At 37.8% G+C, this 23736-nt stretch overlaps 4 protein-coding genes across 9 annotated transcripts in view; 2 read left to right on the top strand and 2 right to left on the bottom strand.

Annotated features, from left to right (window-relative positions):
* Positions 1-18: 18 nt before the first annotated feature.
* LOC136707698 (uncharacterized) lies at positions 19-7300 on the top strand. Of its 6 annotated transcripts, none has more exons than XM_066681926.1 (11): positions 19-136; positions 378-483; positions 897-945; positions 1032-1107; positions 1798-1920; positions 2006-2034; positions 3327-3466; positions 5534-5585; positions 5882-5921; positions 6689-6767; positions 6933-7300. In XM_066681926.1, the coding sequence occupies exons 2-11, from the start codon at positions 383-385 to the stop codon at positions 6967-6969; spliced, it is 726 nt and encodes a 241-aa protein (XP_066538023.1). In that variant the 5' UTR covers positions 19-136; positions 378-382; the 3' UTR covers positions 6970-7300. The 6 variants fall into 6 exon arrangements, with proteins under 6 accessions (XP_066538023.1, XP_066538021.1, XP_066538022.1 ...); XM_066681924.1 differs by having other exon boundaries at positions 5882-5954; XM_066681925.1 differs by having other exon boundaries at positions 3327-3475.
* A 4812-nt stretch (positions 7301-12112) lies between these two features.
* gpha2 (glycoprotein hormone subunit alpha 2) lies at positions 12113-13488 on the top strand. The gene is made up of 3 exons (XM_066680342.1): positions 12113-12220; positions 12371-12555; positions 13039-13488. Exons 1-3 carry the CDS (start codon positions 12121-12123, stop codon positions 13141-13143), a joined length of 390 nt encoding a protein of 129 aa, XP_066536439.1. The 5' UTR covers positions 12113-12120; the 3' UTR covers positions 13144-13488.
* Positions 13489-14341: 853 nt separating this feature from the next.
* On the bottom strand, positions 14342-15697 carry LOC136706664 (glycoprotein hormone beta-5-like). Its single transcript, XM_066680259.1, has 2 exons — positions 15503-15697; positions 14342-14530 (listed from the first exon to the last, which is right to left on the bottom strand). Exons 1-2 carry the CDS (start codon positions 15695-15697, stop codon positions 14342-14344), a joined length of 384 nt encoding a protein of 127 aa, XP_066536356.1.
* A 4118-nt stretch (positions 15698-19815) lies between these two features.
* ppp2r5b (protein phosphatase 2, regulatory subunit B', beta) overlaps positions 19816-23736 on the bottom strand; it is a 36278-nt gene continuing 32357 nt past the window's right edge. The window contains exons 12-13 of the mRNA XM_066681440.1: positions 23420-23521; positions 19816-23306 (exon numbers count right to left, since the gene is read on the bottom strand). Coding sequence (XP_066537537.1) covers positions 23138-23306; positions 23420-23521 — 271 coding nt within the window. The 3' untranslated portion in view covers positions 19816-23137. The remainder of the gene's footprint in view (positions 23307-23419; positions 23522-23736) is intronic.

Genomic DNA, 23736 nt, shown 5'->3' with positions numbered 1-23736 from the left:
CGGTGTAGAATTAATCATTTCTTGAAAAACATAGTGCACTATGTAGGTAATAAGACGCTATTTGTGTTTCAGCCGGTAATTGGTATGTTCAGTTCTGCAGTTTCAAAATAGAATCGTCGTTATTCGACATTTTATGGTATATCGTCATTTTACTAATTAAAATGTTGCATTATTTAAGAATGTAATTTTTAAAAATAAAAATTTCTGCATGTCACATTTGTTAGCATCAAGCACATGAAATAAGCACAGATATGTGATGGGCTTTGCTAACCTTAGCTAATACCACAGGACTGTGAGTGACATAAAATATGAGAACCATTAATGAGGATGATTATCATCAATAGTTTAAGGTTTTTGAGGTTTTTTTTTCTCCACAGCAGGTATGCCAATTCAGGGCTTTTCATTCCCTGTCCCTGAAACCAGATTCTTTCTGGTCGGCCAACAGGTCTACAAGTTTAAAATAAGACGAGGCAGCAGAATCAGGCAAGATTAGCAAACCTGTTAAATTTCTCTTCAAAATGATAGTGACCTTCTACAGCAAACATACATGCCAGTACAGATAGTAATCACAATCCACTGTATTATGGGCCAGTGTACACGCATATTTTGATCCGAGAAACAGATAAACTATAATTTAAGCGTTGCATTCCAATATGCTCTACATTCACGTGTAACCATTTTTTATATGACTTTTTTTTTGGGTGACAGCTGTTAAGCATACTACCAACAACACATCACAAAAAATATCATCATAAAAATTGCTTTTATTTTGGAATTAACACATTTGTGTGATGTAATTAGCCCTTAGAAAATATAAAATACTTTTTAGTCTTAAGACTTTAGGTATAGAGATGTAAAATGTAATCTTACCCTCGCTTACATTTTTTTTTTCGTAGTTGTGAAGAAGAGATATTGGAGAGTGACTTTGTCAGTGAGGAGCTAGAGGTTACACAGAAATTTAAACAAAGACTGAATCAGACTGAATATGAACTTTAAAAACAAAAATGAAAGTCTACTTCACTGTCTTACAGAATGCTGTACGTGCTGTGCTTATGAACCTGGACAATCTTCACCCATTCACCACCCAGCATTTTAATATCTTTCCATGTATGTTTTTCAAAGATATCTTTTACCCTAAACTGGCGCAGCAGGTAGTGTCGCAGTCACACAGCTCCAGGGGCCTGGAGGTTGTGGGTTCGATTCCAGCTCCGGGTGACTGTCTGTGAGGAGTTGGTGTGTTCTCCCCGTGTCCGCGTGGGTTTCCTCCGGGTGCTCCAGTTTCCTCCCACAGTCCAAAAACACACGTTGCAGGTGGATTGGCGACTCGAAAGTGTCCGTAGGTGTGAGTGTGTGAGTGAATGTGTGTGTGTCTGTGTTGCTCTGTGAAGGACTGGCGCCCCCTCCAGGGTGTATTCCCGCCTTGCGCCCGATGATTCCAGGTAGGCTCTGGACCCCCCGCGACCCTAAATTGGATAAGCGGTTACAGATAATGGATGGATGGATATTTAATAAATGTATATTTGTTACTTTAAAAAGAGGAACATTTAAGTCAAAATTAGTGTCATGCGAGGTGAAGAAGAAGCATAACTGAATTTAGGCAGCGTAAGGACCCATGCATGAAGAGAAAGTCACCCAAGAGTTGAAGAGTTTTAAAATAGGGGCCAGTGTCAGATAACCTCAGATATAGATTCCTAATTTGGTTCTAGATTCACAGCAAAATGAATGCTTACTCTTAGCTTAAGTTGTAATATGTTGCTCAGGATTATTGCTTACCCCTTTGTAATACCTTACATATAGATAAAAGCAGGTGGGAGCGTGTGTCAGAGCTGAGGTTTAAGAAGGGAGACGTGAAGCTTTCGGCCTACCCTTTCCTCATCACGCTTTATGTGGAGACAAATGAGCTAGTCCCTCAGCACAGAGGTGAGCAACCTTCCTCTGTTTACACTGGCTTAAACAGTGTAGTGAAGGATGTTAATTAGCTCTTGCATCTGTTCTTTTCTTCCAGAGAATCATGTAAATGACTGGGACCCTCCAGTGAGTACTTCTCATCACTTAGCTTGCATCTTGTGACAAAGACATAAGGAACTTTTAAACAGTGTGTGCCTGACAGCTAAGGCATCAATCACACATTTGTAAACAAACCCTTTCGCCTAAGCAGTTGCAGCATCTCTATGACCACAGAATATTTCAGTCTAAATGTTAGAGATAATATATGATAACTCACTTTCCTTAGGAATTTACTTTAAATTATGATGTAGAACAATCAAAGCACATATTGCTGACAACTTTTCTGTGCTTCATACAAAAGGAGAACAGTCTAGTGATAACTCTGCATCACTGAACATCTGTAATATTTCTTTGCAAATGTTTTTGACTATTTATATATGCAAGAACAGTGAAAAGTGCTGCAAAACACTACTGTGATAATATTGCTACATACTACTGCTACAATATGTCTTGTAACATTAAAACTTACCCAGTAAACAAGGAATGTCCCTGGACATTCAAAATAGGTCTAAAAGTAGTCTGTCCATCAAGGACATATTTTAAACGTCAATGGACGTCCAAAATCCATCTTTATAAGTTAGTTAAGTGGTGACCAATCGATAATGTCAGTGGACGTCCAAAACGCGTTTTATACAAGTAATTTATTTCGGGACCAATTATTAACTTCAATGGACGTCCAAAATATGTCTAATAGTCGTCTTTTCAATGTCTGTGTTTGGACGTCTTTTCAACTTTCATTTTCAACCTTAAGAGAATATGGATTAGACGGAAGTCATTACGTTATTTCAACGTTGAATCAAAGGCTAAATGTTTACTGGGTACTTAGTGAATCAAAGGGGTAAAACTCTGGCATTATTTTGACAAAAACTATTTTATTTATAGGGAGCATGTGTATATTGCAGCGTTCTGTTATACAAGTATTGCACTGGCTGATATCAACTTGCAAATGAAGGCAATATAAAATACAGGGCATTTTCATAATAAACACATCTTAATATATAAGTCGAAATGATAAACACCATTATAGGCATCATTAAAAATTAATATTTACTGTATTATATTTATTATTAATATTATGCAGGCTTAATTTTGCTTTCTTTTTGTAATGAAACATACGGTTCTCCAGTGTCCTGTAAGTACAGAGAATATCCATGGCATGCTCAGAAACTTTTTTTTTTCTCCAGTGAGAAATTGTTCCAGTGTTGCTATAACATTTAATATTATCATTTTCAATATTCACATTAGTTTATCTTATCACATTACAAGAATTTTAGAAATGATTTATGCTTGCACTAAATATCTCTCACTCCACAATGCAGGATACAAGGGCTACACTGAACAGTACACATTTTCCTTCAACCTCACCACCTGAACACAAGCACAGGAGAGCAGAGCCATCACAAGAGGGAGCTCTGAGTCAGGACAACCCTCACAGCATGGTGGCCATATACCATCCTGAGTATGTCCTGTAGGTGACTTCATCCTCCGTTCGCCTTTTGTATTTGTCTTCCTGCACCTTTTAAAACGACTTCCTGTCCTTCTCTTGGCACATTTTCAAGCTACTTTACAGTTTCACAGGCCAAAAAGAAAATGTGCAGTGACATATTATAGTCAAATACCTATATAAATTATAAATGTGCTCAATGTATGTGAAGTAGTAAGAGAAGCTCCTTATAAGTAGCAGTCAGTACAAGCAAAACAAACTGAACCAAAATATGCTGGGCATATGGATAAACTATTATTGATTTGAGGCTGTATTTTAAAATGTGTGCTAAAGGGATTAGAGGTAAACCTTTCATATGTCCCAGCTTTCCAAACAGGCGGAGCTGCTATATATAATGTGCACCTCAAAGAGAAAATGAATACACATATTGATTTGCTAAAATTAGTATTATCATAGAGTGTAAATTGAATATAATCTTGCAAAACAGCTTGTACACTCTTAAAAATAAAGGTGCTACAAAAGGTTTTTTGAGCCTTTTTGATGCCATAGATGAACCACTTTTGGTTCAAAAATAACCGTTTTTGCTAATAAGTTGGTAAAGTTTTGCTAATTTGGTAAAAACCTTAAAAGGGGGTGATGAGGTGATTTTTAAACCTTTAAAAGGTTCTTCACACCCATGCATTTCTTAAACAAAAGTGATTCTTTATGGAACCAAAAGTGCCAAAAGGCATTGCTCAAAGATCCTTTTGTAGCACCTTTATTTTTAAGTATACATAATTTTATTTTTAGTATATTTTTAAATACACATTACATAATATCAGTAATAATGAAACTAATAATCTAGTTAGTTGCTAGTTGCCTCATTTTTAGAGATCACTGAAAGCGTTTTGTTATTCCAATATTTTCATTCTCAAACTCAGCATTACAACTAAATCCTGGTGTACAAATTCAGTGCTAATGATGTCATTCATCATCTTCTGACTTAACGCAGATTAGTTTTACACTGTGGATCTTTGTCATACCCTCGTAATGTGGTAACACTTAAAGAAACCACTAGAGTCTAGAATTTAGAACATATTAGTATCTTTAATGTTTCACACAGAGAATCTTTTTCTAATAAACAGACACAGACAAACCTGAAAATACTCAGAAAATGTTTATACATGATGTTAAGAAAACAGACTTCAGTGTGAGCAGACAGTAAGCAGATAGAGCTTGAGGTGACATTTGTATGAGCTACGAACACATTGTAGACTAATCTGTCACACTGACTGCAGTGATCAGATATGTAGCTGTAGTTATGAAATAGTCCAGCGGAGGAGGCTGAACACGGCGCCATCTCAATCAAACTATCACTCAGCCAGCAGGCTGAATTTAATCGTTTCGCTTTTACAAAAACCTCTCATGCGAAATGAGCAAAGACAATTTTGACAAATGCTGCCAATTTGCATTTATATCCGTTTTGTGGTGGGCCGAGGAAAAACCCACATATCACGTTTGATCTTAAAATAAAGGTTTGTAAATCATTTGTGATTTAAATAAAAATTTCTAGGAAAAATCTTCAGTTGCTCTACATTAGGGCTGGGCAATCTGGCAAAGATATAACCTCACTGTAGCTAAAGAAAATTTCAGAACACACAATACGTTTAACAAGGTTCACGTTTTCTGAGGTTTGTAAACATGCTTGAAAAGATAAAACTAAAAACATTCAGATTAGGAAACCAGACGTGTTTCACTTATGGCGTCTAAAGAACCTTTGGAGCATTCTGACAGTGCTGGTCTAAAACTATAATCTTCTCCAGAAGCATTGAGTAGATGGGGGTGTTAGCCTTAGGCTTGTTCTGGTGAAGACATTAGTAATACAGTTTACACAATCTGTCTTTCTGCCAGAACTAAAATAGACAGTCTTATTGAGATGATATTTGTGGCCTTAGGCTGATGGGCTCACAGACATGCCTTAAACAGGCTTTGTGTTTTCATGTTAAACGTGCTGTAAATGGGAACAAGTATTGAATGAGTCAACTAAAAAAAGAACAAATAGATTTCTCTCTGTCTGTCTGTCTCCCTCTCTCCGTCTCACAGAAAGTCCCCTTACCTGGCTGATGGTGCTGAAAGGATGGTTTGTGGAGATGAGGTGTGTATACACGAGCAAGGTGTTCTGTCTATTACTCATACACAATCCTTATCTGTGATTTAGTGTTTTAACATGCTTTATTGCCCCCGGAAGGCAAACAACCTGACAAATTAGCCCACTCAGGTGGCATAACTAGCTCCATTATGTTAATTATAGAAACTGAAGAATAAAAATAAGAGAGGCAGCCACATTTTGGTTTTATTTAAACAGCAATAGATTTAAGAGCAAATACATCCATCATCTGTTATTTTTTCTTTCTCACACACGGTCACAGTCACACTCTCTTTCTCTCACAGTTACATGCTGATTCAGAGGTGCCTTCCCAGGCTGTTCCAGGTGCCAAGAACCCAGCGATTCAGGATGAGTCACGTACTCACCATAAATGTCACTTTAACACTTTTCACCTTGTGTTCTGCAGCCATTTCTCATGCCACTTATGTCATGATAAAGTATTTTCGTAATAACCACTTATTGTTAGGTAACAGTTTCATTGAACGGCCCCTTCATGATGCGCTGATGTGTACATTACGACTAACTAGTATCTAAATGTCTGTTCGGTTGTTCAGGAAATCCAGTGAATCTTAAATCTAACATTCACTCTAACCCTAACTCTGGTGCTTATCCACACCTGGTATTTTAAGATGTGTAGATAATCAGTATGTAACAACATAATAATGACACATTATTTTGATAAGAAATCAGTGACTCAATTTCAGATTACTATAAAAATGAGGGATTATAAGAAATACAAGAAAAAATGATAATGGATAGGTTTAAGCTTTTTAATCTTTTCCTCTGATAAAAGCAAACTTGGCTATAATTTGTTGGTATTGTTATTTACATGGCTGTGTTTATGAGTTAAACTACAAAAATATTAATTGATTAACATGGTTTATTGCACATGAACATAGACTATTACTCTGGAAAAAAAATGTGTTTTATCGGTTCAGTTTCCTACTGCATAAGACAACAGCAAGAGGATTGAAAGTATGAACTATCATGCAGATTGCCAGCTAATTACTGACAGTTCATTGAGAAAGTACATTTTAATGAAGTTATTAAGGAAACCACAATATAATTCTTGGAATTTGTCTTTTGAGCAGTGGAGCAGGATGCTTCTGAGACATCTGACTTTGAATCTATAGTGACAGAAAAGCCTGGGGTTCTCAGCAGACTGGCCAGGTGAGAAAACGCACTGCACCCTGAACGTATGTGCACGCTGACCCTCCTCACCTCACTTGCTTACCCTTGCACACGGTCCATTTATGCCACAAGCATCTGCAATGTATTTAGTAAGTTTATTTTTGTAATGATAAAAAAACTAATGATTGTAATTTTTTTTTCCAGAAATGTATTCCCCTTTTTCTTTGGCAGCAAAAAATGATACAATAGCTACAACACAAAAGATACCATGTTCATTGTTTTTATGTATTATTCAGGGGATTAAAGTTTTGAATAGTGTTTGTTGTTGGGCTGGTTGGTTGGTTGGTTTGTTTGTTTGTTTGGGGGAGTAGTATTTCATTTCCATTTAACTCTAACCCTGACCTCAGATGTGTAAGATATTAGTACCCTACAACCAGCCGTTTCTTCAGTTTTATATATTATATTAAATACAGAAACATGGTGTATATTTTCCTTTCCATTTTATATACTTGATTCTCCTGGAGTTCAGAAGCAAATGCAATGGACTTACTCATGTAAGAACTAGGTGTTTACAGCTCTTAAATCTTTCTCTTTCAAATAAACAATTTGTCAATAAACATGAAGTGGAAAGTCTCTTCTCGAAGCCCACAATTACACTTCACTAATGTGTTTGATGGACTGCTCTGAGCGAGATGAACTCATCAGCTGTACTAAGTGCACTCCTTCCCCTTTTCCCAGCTCATTCTTACCATTCACGCGTTTACCTGTCTTTGCCAAAGATCATTACCGGCTATATTATAGAACAATTAGATTAACTTCTTAAAGTGTGCTAATTTTAGTTACATGACTCAAGTCTCCAGAACAACATTTGGCCTCTTCTGTTTTTATTTTTGCATAGTTTTGAAGCACTGTATCCTGGAAACATGAGCGCATGTAAAAAGATATTAATACATCCGCTTCAACTTTAAGCTGGTATTACTGGTACCATGACGACAAAGGAGAGTATGACAACAGTTTTCCCCTCTCTAACATAATGTGCTATCATTCACATTCTTGCCCATTTGCCCGGTCAGTGAAGTCTTCTCTAATCTCCTTAGAAAAGAAGCTATTCTCTTATGTGTGGACATTTGTTTATTTATGGTGAAGTAGAGCTTGATGTAATGAAAATAATACAGTAATAATGTCTTACACAATAGCATAGCAGTATCATATATGATGTGTCTGGAAGAATAGTTATGGCTTAGTTGAGCCTTGTTTAAACATTCAAGACTGATCAGTTCAGCTGTATGAGACGTTGTGACACAGCCACTGGGACCCTTCAAGAGCAGGGTGGCAACATGATGTCACCCGTTGCTTTTCCGATGACATCATGAGTTGTGAATGTTAGAGAATGGTGGGATTAAGTGTATTTTGTGTGTGACTTAGTTATTGTAGTAAGGATTCTCATACTCACTGTTCTCTATGTTCAGTTCTGTTGCAGAGAACCTTTACACAGTTTATGCCTTACCCCAAATATAATCAGCCAAGACGTATAGAAGTTTATATATCCAATCATGAGTCTTGACTAGAGAATTAGTCTTGATTAAAAATGTCCAATGCCTTATTATTATTTGCAGGCTTATGTTTGTACAATCTACTGTAAGATTTGACAGGCTTTTCGTAGAGAACATTTGTGGTTTGGAAGAACTGAAGCACTTCATACAATAAGTTTTATGTAGATTAATAATTCTAAACAAGTTTAAATAGTTTACTGAATCATTTTTCATGATGAATGAATCAATAGAAATGCTCCAAAATTACTTAGAATAAAATCTTTTTACGAGCGCCACAGTGACGCAGCAGGTAGTGTCGCAGTCACACAGGGACCTGGAGGTTGTGGGTTCGATTCCCGTTCCGGGTGACTGTCTGCGAGGAGTTGGTGTGTTCTCCCCGTGTCCGTGTGGGTTTCCTCCAGGTGCTCCGCTTTCCTCCCACAGTCCAAAAACACACGTCGGTAGGTGGATTGGCGACTCAAAAGTGTCTGTAGGTGTGAATGTGTGTGTGTGTTGCCCTGTGAAGGACTGGCGCCCCCTCCAGGGTGTATTCCTGCCTTGCATCCAATGATTCCAGGTAGGCTTTGGACCCACTGTGACCCTGAACTGGATAAGCGCTTACAGATAATGAATGAATGAAAATATTTTTACCATCACTTCCATTGAAAGTTAAGAAGGTTTTTTTTCCTTCTCCTGTAAAGTGACTTTTTTTGGAGGTAAATGTTTTAATGGGACAGCAACAATATTTAATAACTCACCCATGTGAAATCTGTTGCACACATGCAGGGTCTATGAATACAGCATCTGAATATCAGCACATTTTACCCACAAGTTCAATGTTGGCATCAAAACAATGATGCCCTCCAGGTCAGTGATGGGACCAGGATGAGTCTAATCATAAGGTCTGAGCAGCCCACCTGAAAAAACAACATCTTATATACAAATATACTACTAAAGCTCACCTACCAATCCACCCAGAGCTCATGCCTATCATGAGCTCAGCTCACCGGTTTTCAATACTTGTTGGCCCCGCCAAAGTGTCCTGGTGGGCTGTAACTTGCTAAAACATTAGCTACAGGAGTGACGACTTCCAAAATGACATAGCCAATTGTTTCATGTTGTTTTGTTTCTCCATTATGAACACCAAATTTACAGTTTGTAGTGCCTCATTCTGCTCATCAAAGGTTTTTTTTTCAGTTTGAAGTAACACTCAAGCTACTACAAGTTTCAAGAGAACACAGTGCAGTAATTATTATGCAGTATTAGGCAAAGCAGGCAGGTTTTTCAGTTGTTTGCTTAGAATTCTAATTTATTTATTTTGTTCCCTGTGCTCAAATCTGAAGTCTCAAGTAATCCAGTGTACAACTCGATAGTAAGTCCAGTCTGAGTCACTGATTTAAGATGCCATCTCTGGTATGAAATTTGGAACAGGAAAGCAGGAAAAGAGAAAAAAAATAGGGAGAGAAAGAATCTGGTCTTTAAGGGTATTAAAGTTTAATACAGTACACACACTAAACATTTCAATTGTGTTCGCACAAAGGCACATAGATAGTAGATAGCCCAAAAACAGTGCATGTGGGTTCTAGTGGGATACTGAGGTTGGTTACCTGAAACATTGTAATGTTGTAATAGTGTTTCCATTATTTTATTCATTTTGGAAATGCAATTTTTAGATTTCCTCTGTCAATGTCCTCTCCCTGCACTTCAAAGCAGTGGGTTCATACAACAGAGAATCAATGAGGCTGGAGAAACCAGCAAAGAAAATTGAGGGGAAAAAAAGATGTAGAAAACACTGGTGTTAGGGAGGGGTCTCTTACAACAATTTGAGGAAAGTATTGTATGTGGGCGTAACTAGGTGGGATATTGGAGGATAACTTTTACCTGCACTACTTATACTAGGGAGAGACAAAGCTCTTAGAGTGCACACGCACACACACACACACACACACACATACTTATTTGAATTTGACTGTACATACCAGGATAGTGCAAGATCCACACCTGCAGGTAATCTCAATTCTCTGTCTTACAGGTATTTATGTGCCCCTCTGTGTACTTTTTTTTACAGAAATCTTTATGCTGAATTCCTGTGCATGCATGGTAGCAGTTTTCTTTTATTAGTAATTAATAAATATTTTGAACACTGTTTTGAATTAATATCTTTAGGGGTTGTAGCCGACTCTCAAATGTTTTAATGTCATCAACCTGGTTCAACATGCAATAGATTCTTATTTTAACAGTCTTTTTGGAGACCGGTTTTACTCTACTGAAGTTCAGATTTAATACTATTGCAAATGAGGGGAGTTACTTTGTTGGTTGTTGTAACAGGAGTTGATGTGTAATTCATAAGTATTCCAATATTTTGTAGGAATGACGTTAGGTTAATAAATGTTTGTAGTTTCAAGTCAGAATTCAGTAGTGTCAGAAATTTCACAATAAATACATTAGGAAGCTTTGGTTAAATAGTGTGCAGACGTTTAAAAATTAATCCTTAACTGTAAACTTGTGCTAAGATGGAATAATAAAAAAAATAAACTCTCAGCAGCACAGCTCTCTGGAGGAGCATGGAAATCCTAATACAACTCGAAGAGGGAAAGTGGCAAATTTTCCTCCCAACTAATTGACACTGCAGCTTGACGCCCCCAGTAATTGAGTCCCCAGATGATAATCAGAGCCCCGCTCTCAAAGTGGAAGAGCTGGAACGAGCAGGACGAGGTCAGGGCTTTTATTGGGAGGGAAAGGTTTGTCTCAGGGAAAGAATGACTTACACTATGTAAATAGTAATTAACTATTCACAAAAGACATGAAACACACAGGATTAATGACATATTTGGGTATTAGTCCGGTTCTGGTTCAGAAATCTGATTGGCTGAGCCATGTTTTAAGCCATTTTAAACTACTTTATATACAAATCCATATGAGCACATACTTGACCAATCAATTGCACTGCTCATGGAACCATCCTGGAATAGTACGTTGCCTGGCAACTATGAGCAGTGTACTACATTCATTGGTCTAAAAATGGTTTAGTGTGGAATTATTAATAATTTATCCATTTAACATTTCTATGTAGTAACATTATATTCACTTGTTATTTATGAATGACGTCTTAAATACTCTCATTGCTACAACTTAACTGTTTCATGGCCAGGGTTAGCATGTACAATACATTCAAGATTATATTTTTGCTTAATTCAGTGCTGTACATTTTTCCTGTCATACGCATTTATGACATGCACAGCCAATTTTGAATATACTGTGAGAGGAATATGGGAATATGAAATAAGCAACAGCTGACAGGAGAATAACGGCTGCTTTGTCAGTATACTCAAAAGTGTTGACATAAGAAAGGGGCTTTCACTTCAAAAGTTAAGAATATGAAGAGCTGTGATTGTGTTTGCCCACTGAAATCACATCACATTAGAGGGGGGTGGGCAGGTGTGTGAGGATCATTTGAATTGAAAATGGGAAGAGGGTTCACTCTATCCAGTGACAAATCACTGAAAAAGTCATGAAGTTCAGTGCATAGGTCAGGAAAGTCCCCACAAAACAACTACTTTTTAAACAAACTTTTTAATTTCTGTTGAAAGATAATACTTTTTTTGGATGTTGGTAAGCTAGACATCATCCAATGAAGCAGTTAATCGAATCACCACCAAAACCAATGTACCTGAATGCTGGTCAGGAACTACGGCCCTCATAAACCAGCATGTAACCAACTAAGCCAGTATACAACAGTTTAGTCCAAAACAAACATTTTTGGTTAAGGATAATGCAGGTGTTTGCACTCTATATTTTTATCAAATATGCCAATATATTCTCATGTGCAGGCTGCTGATCACATGGCTAACCAACTGACCATGAAAGTTCTTGTGCTGCTGCTGCCTGTAGTGCTGCTGGTGTTGCTGACACCGTTTAGCTGGAGCTATGAGGGGCTGGGTCCTGGATGCCACCTTTACCGTGAGTACACATAAGCACACCCAAACATACACACACACACACCCCTACACAAATACACTGCCTCAGTCAGACAGATGGTATTGATATCATAGCTATATTCATTTTCATCTCTCTCTCTCTCTCTCTCTCTTTCTCTTTCTCACCCAACAGCGTTTAATGTGACCATCCGGAGTGACCAGCGGGGGACCTGTCGAGGGGCTCATGTGGTTCACGCCTGTGTGGGCTACTGTGAGTCCAGTGCTTTCCCCTCACGCTACTCTGTCCTTCTGGCCTCTAACTTCACTCACAATATTACCTCGGCCTCCCGCTGCTGCACCATCAGCAAATTGGCCAAGGTACTGTCACACTCTGACATTGCTCACCTGGGGGATTTTTACATTCTTTACATTTTTAAATTTCATGTCAAAACTTTGTCTTTACTGGAATTCTGTGAAGCTGCTTTGTGAACATCAGTAGTAAAAAACGTTATAAAAATACATTTGATTTGATTTGATTGTATTAAACACATACAATATACGGCCTTACTAAAGACTTGGTGACGACTGATCCTTTCTGTGTAGTTTATATGTTTAGATTAACTTTCTTATTATTTATGATATAAATAATCATTTATATTTTATATTTGATATATTTAATCCTGTCAAGTTGAACAGGACTCATGCTGTAAATTTTTCTGGCTTTACAATGAATTTCACTGGTTCTAATGTTTTACTGTAGTGTACATGTAGTCATGAAGTCAGAAAAATGTCAACTCAGATACTGATAAATGTCTACTCTATATGCATTTTTGAAATCGTTGATGTCCTGTCTTCCCTCAGGTCAAAGTTCGTGTGGAATGCCCTGGAGGCAGTCACCATGACAACATTGAGATGCTGACAGCAAAGGCCTGCCGCTGTGACATGTGCCACAAGTCCCGTTTCTAAGCCTCCATAGCAACAGCAGCCAAGTCTGCTTTACATCAGATATCAGAAAGACTGGGAGAGACAGAGACAGAGAGAAAGAAATAGCACACCTTTAAACAGATTCTAGCACATGCTTCATTTCAGAGCTATTTAAAGTCCTTTTTTTCATTTTTAACAATGTGACAGATTTAAAGGGGTATTTTTCTGAATGTTTTCAGAAGCCAATGTTTAAGATGCAAAGTCATTTAAAATGATTTCTGTGAGTCAGGTTTGTTTACATTTTGCATTTACATTTGTTTTACTGAGTGTGTGAACTTAATGCTTCTAAATGCTACATTACATTAGACCGTTCAATTTAATAGTTACAGTGTTTCCTGTTTCCTCCAACACTGCCTTATAATGGTGTGAAGACACTGACTTATCTGGAAAGCTACATGCAGCGCAATTGTAAAACAACTCCTAAATAAATTGTATTTTTCAGATGTATCACTACTTTACAATTATAATTATTGCATAAAAACTCCAAAGACACGTGGAGTTTCACTGATTGTTTTGTACAGTATGTATAATGTCCCTATTTGCATTTTAGACATCATGACCTCTGGTTCCTAAGAGAGTTAGTAAGCTGGTAAATTTTAAAACAAACCACTCTGAATGGCTTTGATTTCCTCTACAAATATGTTTTATTAAATTATGCAAAAATATTGAAACATATGAAATCCACCTTTAAAAATGGTGTAAACGCACAAAAAGTACTACTCACTTACAAACTACTGCACCAAAATATATTTCATGTAGATGCAAAAACTAATACTTTAGGAATGTATATATATAAATATAATCTAATAATTTATGTTGGAGAGTTTAATGTCCTTTCTTTTTTTGCCTTTAAGTGAATGTTGCTGTTAGAGTGTGATGTGTTCCAAAAATTGATTAAATGAAAAGAAGCCCAAGTTAAACCTGTGTTGGTTTTTACTTTCTGTTGTGATTAATCTCAATGCAACATCAATGAGGCATTGTCATCGTAATCAATGCAATGGCTGAGTGTTTGAGAGGCAAGTGGTCTAGAAATGACGCAGTTGATATGAAATGGCACTTCACAAATAATAGTTTATTCTTGTGCTTAAACAAATGCAAATACAAATGCTTCTCTCAGCATCAAGTAGCAAGCTGCAGGGGCATGTAATGTGTGGGTGTGTGTGTGAGAGTGTGTGAATGTTCAGAAGGTCTCACACTCAGTGTGGTGTGAGGAGCAGGCAGTACATTCACACTGCAGGGCCTGAGGGTAGTAGTAGAGAGGAGAGACTCCAGGCGCGCAGCCTGGTAAGCGGCCGGTCATGTGACGCATGCGGCTGTAGGTGCAGACGAGGTGATGCCTCTGAATAAATGGATGCTTGGGAACAGGCCTCTAAAGCACAACACAGAATGGCAGCATAAAAGAACAGTTCTTACAAAAATCACATTGATACAAGTTCATTTGGTAAAGATGTAATGAATGATTTTATTTATGTATTCATTTTATATTTAGGGTCATTTTAACATTGAATCATTTTATCACACTGCAATAACTTGTAAGAGTTATATCTGTTGAAAACCTCTGCTACTAAAGATAAATTTGGCAGCTATTTTACTGACTTAAAAGTAACATAAAATCAAAGATTTAAAAAGAAGGCAAGATCTCCAGTTATTTTTTGAATATTATATGAATGGAAGTGAAAACAGAATTCATTCATTCATTATCTGTAACCGTTTATCCAGTTCAGGGTCACGATTGGTCCAGAGCCTACCTGGAATCATTGGGCACAAGGTGGGAATACACCCTGGAGGGGGCGCCAGTCCTTCACAGGGCAACACAGACACACACATATTCACTCACACACTCTTTTGAGTCACCAATCCACCTACCAACGTGTGTTTTTGGACTGTAGGAGGAAACCGGAGCACCCGGAGGAAACCTTCATGGACACGGGGAGAACACACCAACTCCTCACAGACAGTCACCCGGAGCAGGAATCGTACCCACAACCTCCAGGTCCCTGGAGCTGTGTGACTGCGACACTACCTGCTGCACCACCGTGCCGCCCCAAACAGAATTCCAACACTAATAATATATTAAAATATAAAGTGATGACCTAGTTTATTAATAGCTGTTATACTGTGAGAAAAAATCTCTTTTACAATGCATGTGCACATTGGAGATCTGGAGTGCCTTCCCGCATAGAACATGGGACAAAATAAGTTTGTCAAAACATGATTATGATTAGATCCACAGAAATATATAGATTTACAATAAAAGTTATGAATGTACATTTATTCTATTTAAAAGACAATTTCAGATACAAAAGGTTTTGCATTTTAAGTAAAACATTGTATTGGTCACCTCCCAGGTGTGGCAGCGACCCCAGCACGCCTCAGTGTGTATGCGCAGACTCTTGCAGCCGGGCTTGTGCACCACAAAGGAGAAATCCCTCACAGCGCAGCCACAGAAACTGTGCAGGGTTGTCACAGCAACAGCAACCCCAGCAACCAGCAGCACAAGGGTTACAGAGGTCAAGAACTGACTGGCAGGACCCATGCTGCAAAATATATTGTGAATAAAACATGACCCAGCATGAGGCACAGAGTCAGGAGGAGCTCACTGCTGTGTGGACACTGCTAGCTCTGCCCACAGATAGAAAACTTGTGAGAAATACAATTCAGAGGAAGAGGATTCCTGGAACAGACATGCCCATTCAAGTCAATGATATTGTGACACTACCAATGAGAACAGCTGGCGCCATCCTGATGCCAGCTGTTAGAGACAGAGCAGACATATTATCACCAAAAGTTCATTTCATTTTATGCTTTGCTAAAGGCCAGCATCCATAAGGCGATCCGAAGCCTTCTTTCATAACAACAGACAAAAACATTACGAAATATTCAAACAATTTTAACACCCAAGACAACTGTTAAAATAAGCATTTATAAAAGGTTTAGGCCAATTGTCATAAAGGACTTACATGACACATGTAATGATGGATGCAGCCATTCAGTGCTACAGTTCAAGACATTGGAATTAACACTTGAAAAGTAAATGTTCTGACAGCTCTGATGAATGGAGTCAAAGAGGTTCTATAAATAAGATTAATGATGCTAACAGTTAATGAAATACTACCCCTGGCAAAAAATATGTAATCACTACACATAGAGGATGCTCAAAGCAGATTTCTCACTTCATAGCACATTAACAATCACAGATATGACACAAAACAGTTTTTATTTAAATGCTGATAAATGAATGAATGACTTGTTCTTGTTCAGATCAAACAGAAGAAGGAATTACTCAATGTTGTGGAAAATATATAGAATCACTTTGTAAACTGCATTTCTCAAATGAATACCTGCAGTAGTCTAACAATGCAAATTACTCTACAGTTTTAAAGCGCTATTGGACTTGACTAACTGAAAGATGACAATCCAAAGGATTATAAAAAGTCTGCATTGCAAATTGTTCCCAATACATGGATTTCCTCCAGGTGCTTTGGTTTCATTCAATAGTTTAAAAACACATGTTGTGACGTGGAGTGATGATACAAAAGTGTCCAAAGGTGTGAATGTGTTAGTGATCATCAGAGTGAGTGGTGCTCTATGATGTACTGGCACCCCATCCTGGGTGTGTTCTTGGGTTAAGCCCAGGGATTCCAGGTAATTCCATGTAAGCAGTTACAGGAATGAATGAATGCATTGATTAATTAATTAAATTTGGCTTCTAAAATGCTTACCTGTTTTGACCCTTGCTCGCTGTCAAAGATTTCTTCTTGGATTAAGTTTATCAATAAGGATATCAATTCTCCTTGTAGTATATCTCTACTCTAAACATCTGAGAAGGCTTTAAACTTAATGCTTGAAAACTGCTGTGAGATGTTTCTTGCATTCATCCACCATAACATTACTAAGGCCCGGTAAAGATGTTGGATGATTAGGTCTGGATCTAATTACTACCCCCACTCATTCATTCATTGTCTGTCGGTCAAGGTGGGTACAGGGCCTACCCCGAATTAATGAGCGCAAGGCAGGATCACACCCTGGAGGGGGTGCCAATCCTTTGCAGGGTGACAAACACTCACACTTTTGAGTAGCCAATCCACCTACCAACATTTCTGGAGTGCCTGGAGGAAACCCATGTGGACACGGAGAGAACATACCAAACTCCTCACAGACCCAGAGCAGGACTTGAACCCACAATCTCCAGGTCCCTGAAGCTGTGTGACAGCTCATGCCAACACCACTCATCCCAAAGGTGTCAAGTGGTGCTCCTTCCATAGCATTTTCTGCTCAAAAGCCAGGGATTTAGGGGTTTATTTCTCTGTAGCCCATACTTGATGACTTTATCCGTTCATGTACAACTGCTCCAGATAATAATCTATTGGTGGTAATCTGTGTGTGCACAATTATTTACCACCTGTTAAAACAACAGGTTCCTCTTTATGTATCAAACACGTCTTACATTGGACACATAAACATATATATGTCAAAGTTGGTCCTGTTTAAAGATTTTTGCTTAAAGTGAATATTAAGGTAGCATTGTCATAAACAGAATAAATGTCATGGTGTGTGTGTGTGTGTGTGTGTGTGCGGTCTTACCTGTAACTCTGTTCAAGAAGAAAATGTTCTGACTGTTAATCTTCACAGTAATAAAACTAAACTGAAATCTAATATCTGCAACCTACAGATACAGAACCCTACAGATAATACTGAATAGTGTCAGTGTAACTCATGCTCGGTCTTTATAAAGTGAGTCCTATAGATTTTTTCTGCTTTGTTATTAGTCTTCTTAGGCTTTACTGACGCCATTAACAATTAAATCACAATTCCCATGAACCAGGAATAGCGCCTGAAATGGCGTCACACTGTAAATATTGTTGTAGTGTTAAATGTCCAAAAAGATGTGGGGCATGTTTTTGGAATAATGTGAGTTTTCAGTGGCAGACACATGTTAGCTCATGGAACTGAAGCAGATTAAAATGGCATTAAAGAAAAGGGTCATTCCATTCAACCACTGACACATCTGTTGTGTGCCCATAACATTAAATAATTGACACCAAATAAATTTAGCTTATTGGAATTCAGCTAGTATGGGTGTGTTTCATTGTTACTAACATAGCTAGTGTAAGTGTGGACATACATTTGATTAGCATGGGAGTTTAACTGTGAAAATATGAGAAAAAAACAGATGTGAAAGGAGATGGGTGTAGTATAACTGGGGAAATAGGTGTAAAAGAACTATGAAATAGGATATAATCACAGCAAGCCTTTTATAATGATTGAAAATAATGAAATATACAGAACCTTGAGAACAGTTCAATTTCTACAGCATTCTTTAGAACATTGCAGTCATCTGTTACCTCAGTCACTCAGTGTGCAGCATCCTCCTCAAAAGTGCAACCAATCCACACCAGTACACATCAGTTGATAGATATAGAGGAGACAAGAAAAATGACTAAGTCAGTTTATTTGAAGGTGGGTACAATTATGAGACCAGAGCTGACCACAATGGCGGATTTCATTTCAATCACACTCTTTTTCAGTAAATCACCAGGGGGCTTTTCTGACCTCAGAGAGTCAACTCACTGGTGCTGGACTCATCCCATGTTGCACTGAGTTGGCAAATTGATCCAAATTAGGTTATTTTTAAGCCAGCAATTGTTATAGTTGTACAGGATCTGAAGACACACTAGAATAAACGGCCCACTAGTGTGAAAATGCAAGTGTCTGTAGGTGAAGAGTCCTCCAGGTAAGACAGAAATTTCTGAAAAGAACCTTCACCTCAACATCGACACTGACTGATGTTCCCTGAGTAATGGATTGAAATTTTGATCAAATTTATTTCAAATCAAATTTATTTATATAGCGCTTTTCACAACTGATGTTGTCACAAAGCAGCTTCACAGATTCTGGACACTTCACCAACATGAATGTGTATGTATTAAATTCAAATCTAAGAACTCAGTACTAGCACTGTTCTGTTTGCTGCAGTGTTTTCAATCTCCAGCATTCAGACTTACCAACACAGGCCTTTGTGAATGCACAGATGAAGAGTAGGTTCTTCTTATTGCAGATGGAGAGATAATCAGACTGGGGATACTAATTCTATCCCCATGGCTACCCATTCGGTCTGCTGGCTTATCTTAAAGTCTAAGATAAAGTGTATCATTTAAAAACTGGAAGGTAGAGTAACCTTTCAAAAGTCTGACAAAAGTATTTTTACTTTGTAAAAAAATGCTCAGGTAAAGATACCTTCCCAAAACTACTTGAGTAGATAAAATTATATAGGTGCTAAATTAATAATTAAAAACAAAGAAACCTCTAATTATATTTACAGGGGTTATATACAGATTATATATAATATATATATATATATATATATATATATATATATATATATATATATATATATATATATATATATATATATATATTATGAATGTACAGTTCCAGGCAAAAGTTTGGACATCTCAGTCAATGTTTTTTCTACATTGTAAGTGAATATGGAAGACATTAAAACTATGAAGGAACACATATTGAATTATTTATTAAACAAAAACGTTTTAAATAAAACAGAATGTTTTATACTTTAGAGACTTCAAATTAGCCACTTTTTGCTTTGCACACTCTTGACGTTCTCTCAATCAGCTTCATGAGGTCATCACCTGGATTGGTTTTTAATGAACAGCTGTGGCCTCGTCGAGAGTTAATTTGTAGAACTGCTCGCCTTTTTAATGTGTTTGAGGCCATAACCTGGGTTGTACAGAGGTAGGGGCTGGTACACAGTTCTATACAGTGAACAGCCCTATTCACCCAATGACTAATGAGAAGATGTGTCCAAACTTTTGACTGGTACATATATTCATTCATTCATTCATTATCTGTAAGTGCTTATCCAGTTCAGGGTCGCGGTGGTACCAGAGCCTACCTGGAATCATTGGGCGCAAGGCAGGAACACACCCTGGAGGGGTCACCAGTCCTTCACAGGGAAACACACACACTCACACATTCACTCACACAAGACTTCTAGAGCCTACCCACTTCTGATTTTAACCTTTAACCTATGATTTGTCTGTGTGTGTGTGTGTGTGTGTGTGTGTGTGTGTGTTTGTGTGTGTGTGTGTGAGTGTGTGTGTATGTGTGTGGTGTGTGTGGCTTGCTGTTGTGTGTGAATAACGACATATAAACAAGTTTCTCAATGTGAACTTATTCAACACATATTTTCATGTTTATATCCCATTTTTATACATTCATATCCCAAAGCCGTTGGTCCCCCAAAAATACATTGCTATGTTTAAACACAAAACATCAATCAAGAGGACAGTGCAATCTAGTTGAAGTGATGCTACGTTTCCAGTCCTTTTATTGCCTTCTCTACTCTACTCTACCCTTAACTTACTGGTTCACACCTCAGCCTTCTTTCTTTATGTGAACTCTTCCCAACCATGGGAAAAGATGGACTAGTGCCCTTTTCAAAATTAAGAACAAAATGAGTGATGGTGATTTTTTTTTTTACTGTTCTATTCTTGGATTTTTTTTTTCATTTGTTTTCAGCAGACAGAGGCAATGTCGGTATAAAACCAACAACCAACATCCAAAGTTATACAGTTAAAATTACAATCAATCTGAATGGTATGTACTGATTCAAACCCTGTTCATTTATTAGGCCTGGGGGCTAGTGTTGACCCTTTCTCGGTCACCATTTACAGCAGGCCACACACACACACACACACACACACAAATACACATACACACACACACATACTCACACACACACTCTCTCTCTCTCTCTCACACACACACACACACACAGACACACACACACACACACACACACATACATGCCATACTGTCTTTACCAGACTAAGTATGCTTAGGCCCTCATTCACTTGCAGTCTTGTTCAATAAGATCACTATTCCAAATAAATATTAATAAATATCAACAGCAAAACAAAAATACAAAAATAAAAGTCAAACAAACAAAATGTAAAAAATACAAATGAACATCTTTGTGTGCACTGAAGTAGACAGTAAGTGTGGCAGAGTGAAATTAGCTCAAATATAGAAAAAAAGAGAGAGACAAAAGGAATTGAACCTGCCGATACACACATTGTTTGAAATTGATGAAAATATTGCTAAAGTAACACATTTGAGATGGTGTGTTTAAAAACCCCAGAAGAAGAACGGACTAGAGTAATGTATCGTCATCACATCAGAACAAGTTTAGTCTAGCAGCATACTTTTGTCATGTTTTAGAGGTGCTACACTAGAATACCCCCACCAACACTAGAATCAGACATAGATATTATATTTATATATATATAGATATATATAGATATGTATATATATAAAAACATCAGTTAGCAATAGAAGTAGTACTTATAGAATAAGCTGTAGAAGTAGGAACATTATAATCATTACTTTTACAGAGATATCATCTTCATAACTCTTCAGAATCCTCATTATTCCTCTTCATCTTTTTGGGAAGGAGTGTGAAAAGTCCAGTGGTCAGCAGGAGAGTAGCCCAAACCAGTTCCAGTTAACCAACAACTTATGAGTGTGTGTGTGTGTGTGTATGTGTGCGTGTGTGTGTGTGTTTGTCTGTCTGTCTGACTGCAACACAGTCAGCTCCCCGTGCAAGTTATGATTGTGTGCCCTTGTTTGTGCTGCTTGTGTCTTTGGTGTATGTGGGTGCAAGTGTGTGTGTTTGTGTATTTGTGTGTGTGAGTGTGTGTGTATGCATGAATCAGAGGAAGAAAGAACAGAAGGAAATGTAAGAAAGACAGAATGAACAAGACATGTATGAAAAGAGGCTATGAGTAAAGAACATGAAGAGTGAGAAATACTCATTTATCTGTGCCTCACTCCTGTATGACGTTTATTTTTCTGTGTGTGTGTGTGTGTGTTTCTTCTATCGGCGTAGCATATCTACATATGGACAATCCATATTTATTCCATTTGATTGTTGTGGCAATAGTGTCTGTATGATATTTATATGTATATGTATCTGTTTCTAGCAGTGGGCAACGTATAGGGACTTTCAGAAAAGGCCTAACCTACAAATTAATCTAGTTATAGTAGTAGGTTTGGTAGGTAACATTGTTAAGAGTTGGTTAGAAACACTTTAAACACCCAACAGAAAAGTATGAAATCAGGGTATATTTTCAAGATGTTGTCCAGGTAGGTACAGCTAGCTCTGCCATTAGGAGCTGAACTGAGGGCCTAACACCAGATTTTTCACTAATATAATTGTGATAGTGGAATCAATGAATCAGAAACTTTCCTGTAGAGCTTAGTTCCAGGCTTGACCTTATCTGATTCAGCCAGTCTAGAGTTCTGAAAAAGGTAAATGATTAGCGCAATTATAACTGACTGTGATTGGAACTAGACTCCTGTAGATCACCAAGAACAGGGTTGGTGAGCACTGCTCCAGACCTTCTTGTAGTCCTAGATATATCACTAAAAAAATACAATTTGTAGTCTGACAAAAACATTTGAATAATTTTTGTTAAGGGAACAAAACTGCTGTAAATCGGCCACATGGTCAAATATAGGTTATGTTTTTTTTGTTATGAGATGCCTTTTGCAAGATTTACTTGTCAGTGTTTAATAAAGAACAGTCAAAAAATGTTCATTTGAGGCGATATACTACTATCTGTATCCAATAGCAGTGCTAGAACAATTTAGTAGAATTTGTAGAGTTGGGATTTCTATCTATAGTTTTTTGACATTTATGGACCAAACTGAAGCCCTAGCTCTGATAATCATGGTTCACCACTGGTATCTAGAAGTGTCTGTGTGTGTGTGTGTGTGTGTGTGTGTGTGTGTGTGTGTGTGTGTGTGTGTGTGTGTGTGTGTCTGTCTGTGTGTCTGTGTGTGTGTGTGTGTGTGTTGCAGGAAGTAATGGTTGGCTCCAGAATAAAAATTATTTGTAAAACAATGTTATTTTTTCCCGTGTGTCTGGATATTGCCCACTGTGTGTGTGTGTGTTCTAAGTGGCACTGGCAGCGCTGTTCTCTGGCTCATTCTTGCTAATCTTCTCTCTCTCCTGAAGATTCTTCTGGTTGCGGCTGGCTTCTCCCAAACTCTGCAGCCTCCGCTCCTGCTGCTCCTCGAGACTCCGCCATAACTCAGCACGCTCCCGCTCTCTCTTCAGCTCTCTGGAGAGTCAGAGAGAACAGAGTGCCCTTAAACATTTGGTGAGCAATGTACCTTAATGAAAAATTTGCATAGACACATCCACACAGCAACTTTGCTGACGAACCAAACTCACTTCTGTTTCTCCACCTTATAGGAGGCAGTGAGGTCATCAAAGAGTTTACTGTTCATCTCCATGAATGTCTTCAAGACGTTGTAGATGAGAGACACAATTGTTCTGAACAAGAAACAAAAACACACAACAGATGTAAAGCATTAAGGAATTATACTGTTCAAACTACATTTAAAAAAAGCTATAACAAACTAGATGAACTGTCAAATTAACACAATTCCACATCTTGCCCCAAAGGTAATCAATCAGCCAAGACATGGTATGTTGTTTCTGATTTACTAGAACTGACAGAGGTGTATGGTTCTAGAGTGGCATAGGGG

This window comes from Hoplias malabaricus, chromosome 9 (genome assembly GCF_029633855.1).
Source record: "Hoplias malabaricus isolate fHopMal1 chromosome 9, fHopMal1.hap1, whole genome shotgun sequence".
Lineage (NCBI taxonomy): Eukaryota > Metazoa > Chordata > Actinopteri > Characiformes > Erythrinidae > Hoplias > Hoplias malabaricus.
Note: the sequence above shows the minus strand (reverse complement) of the source record. Positions and strands in the feature narration are given on the sequence as shown.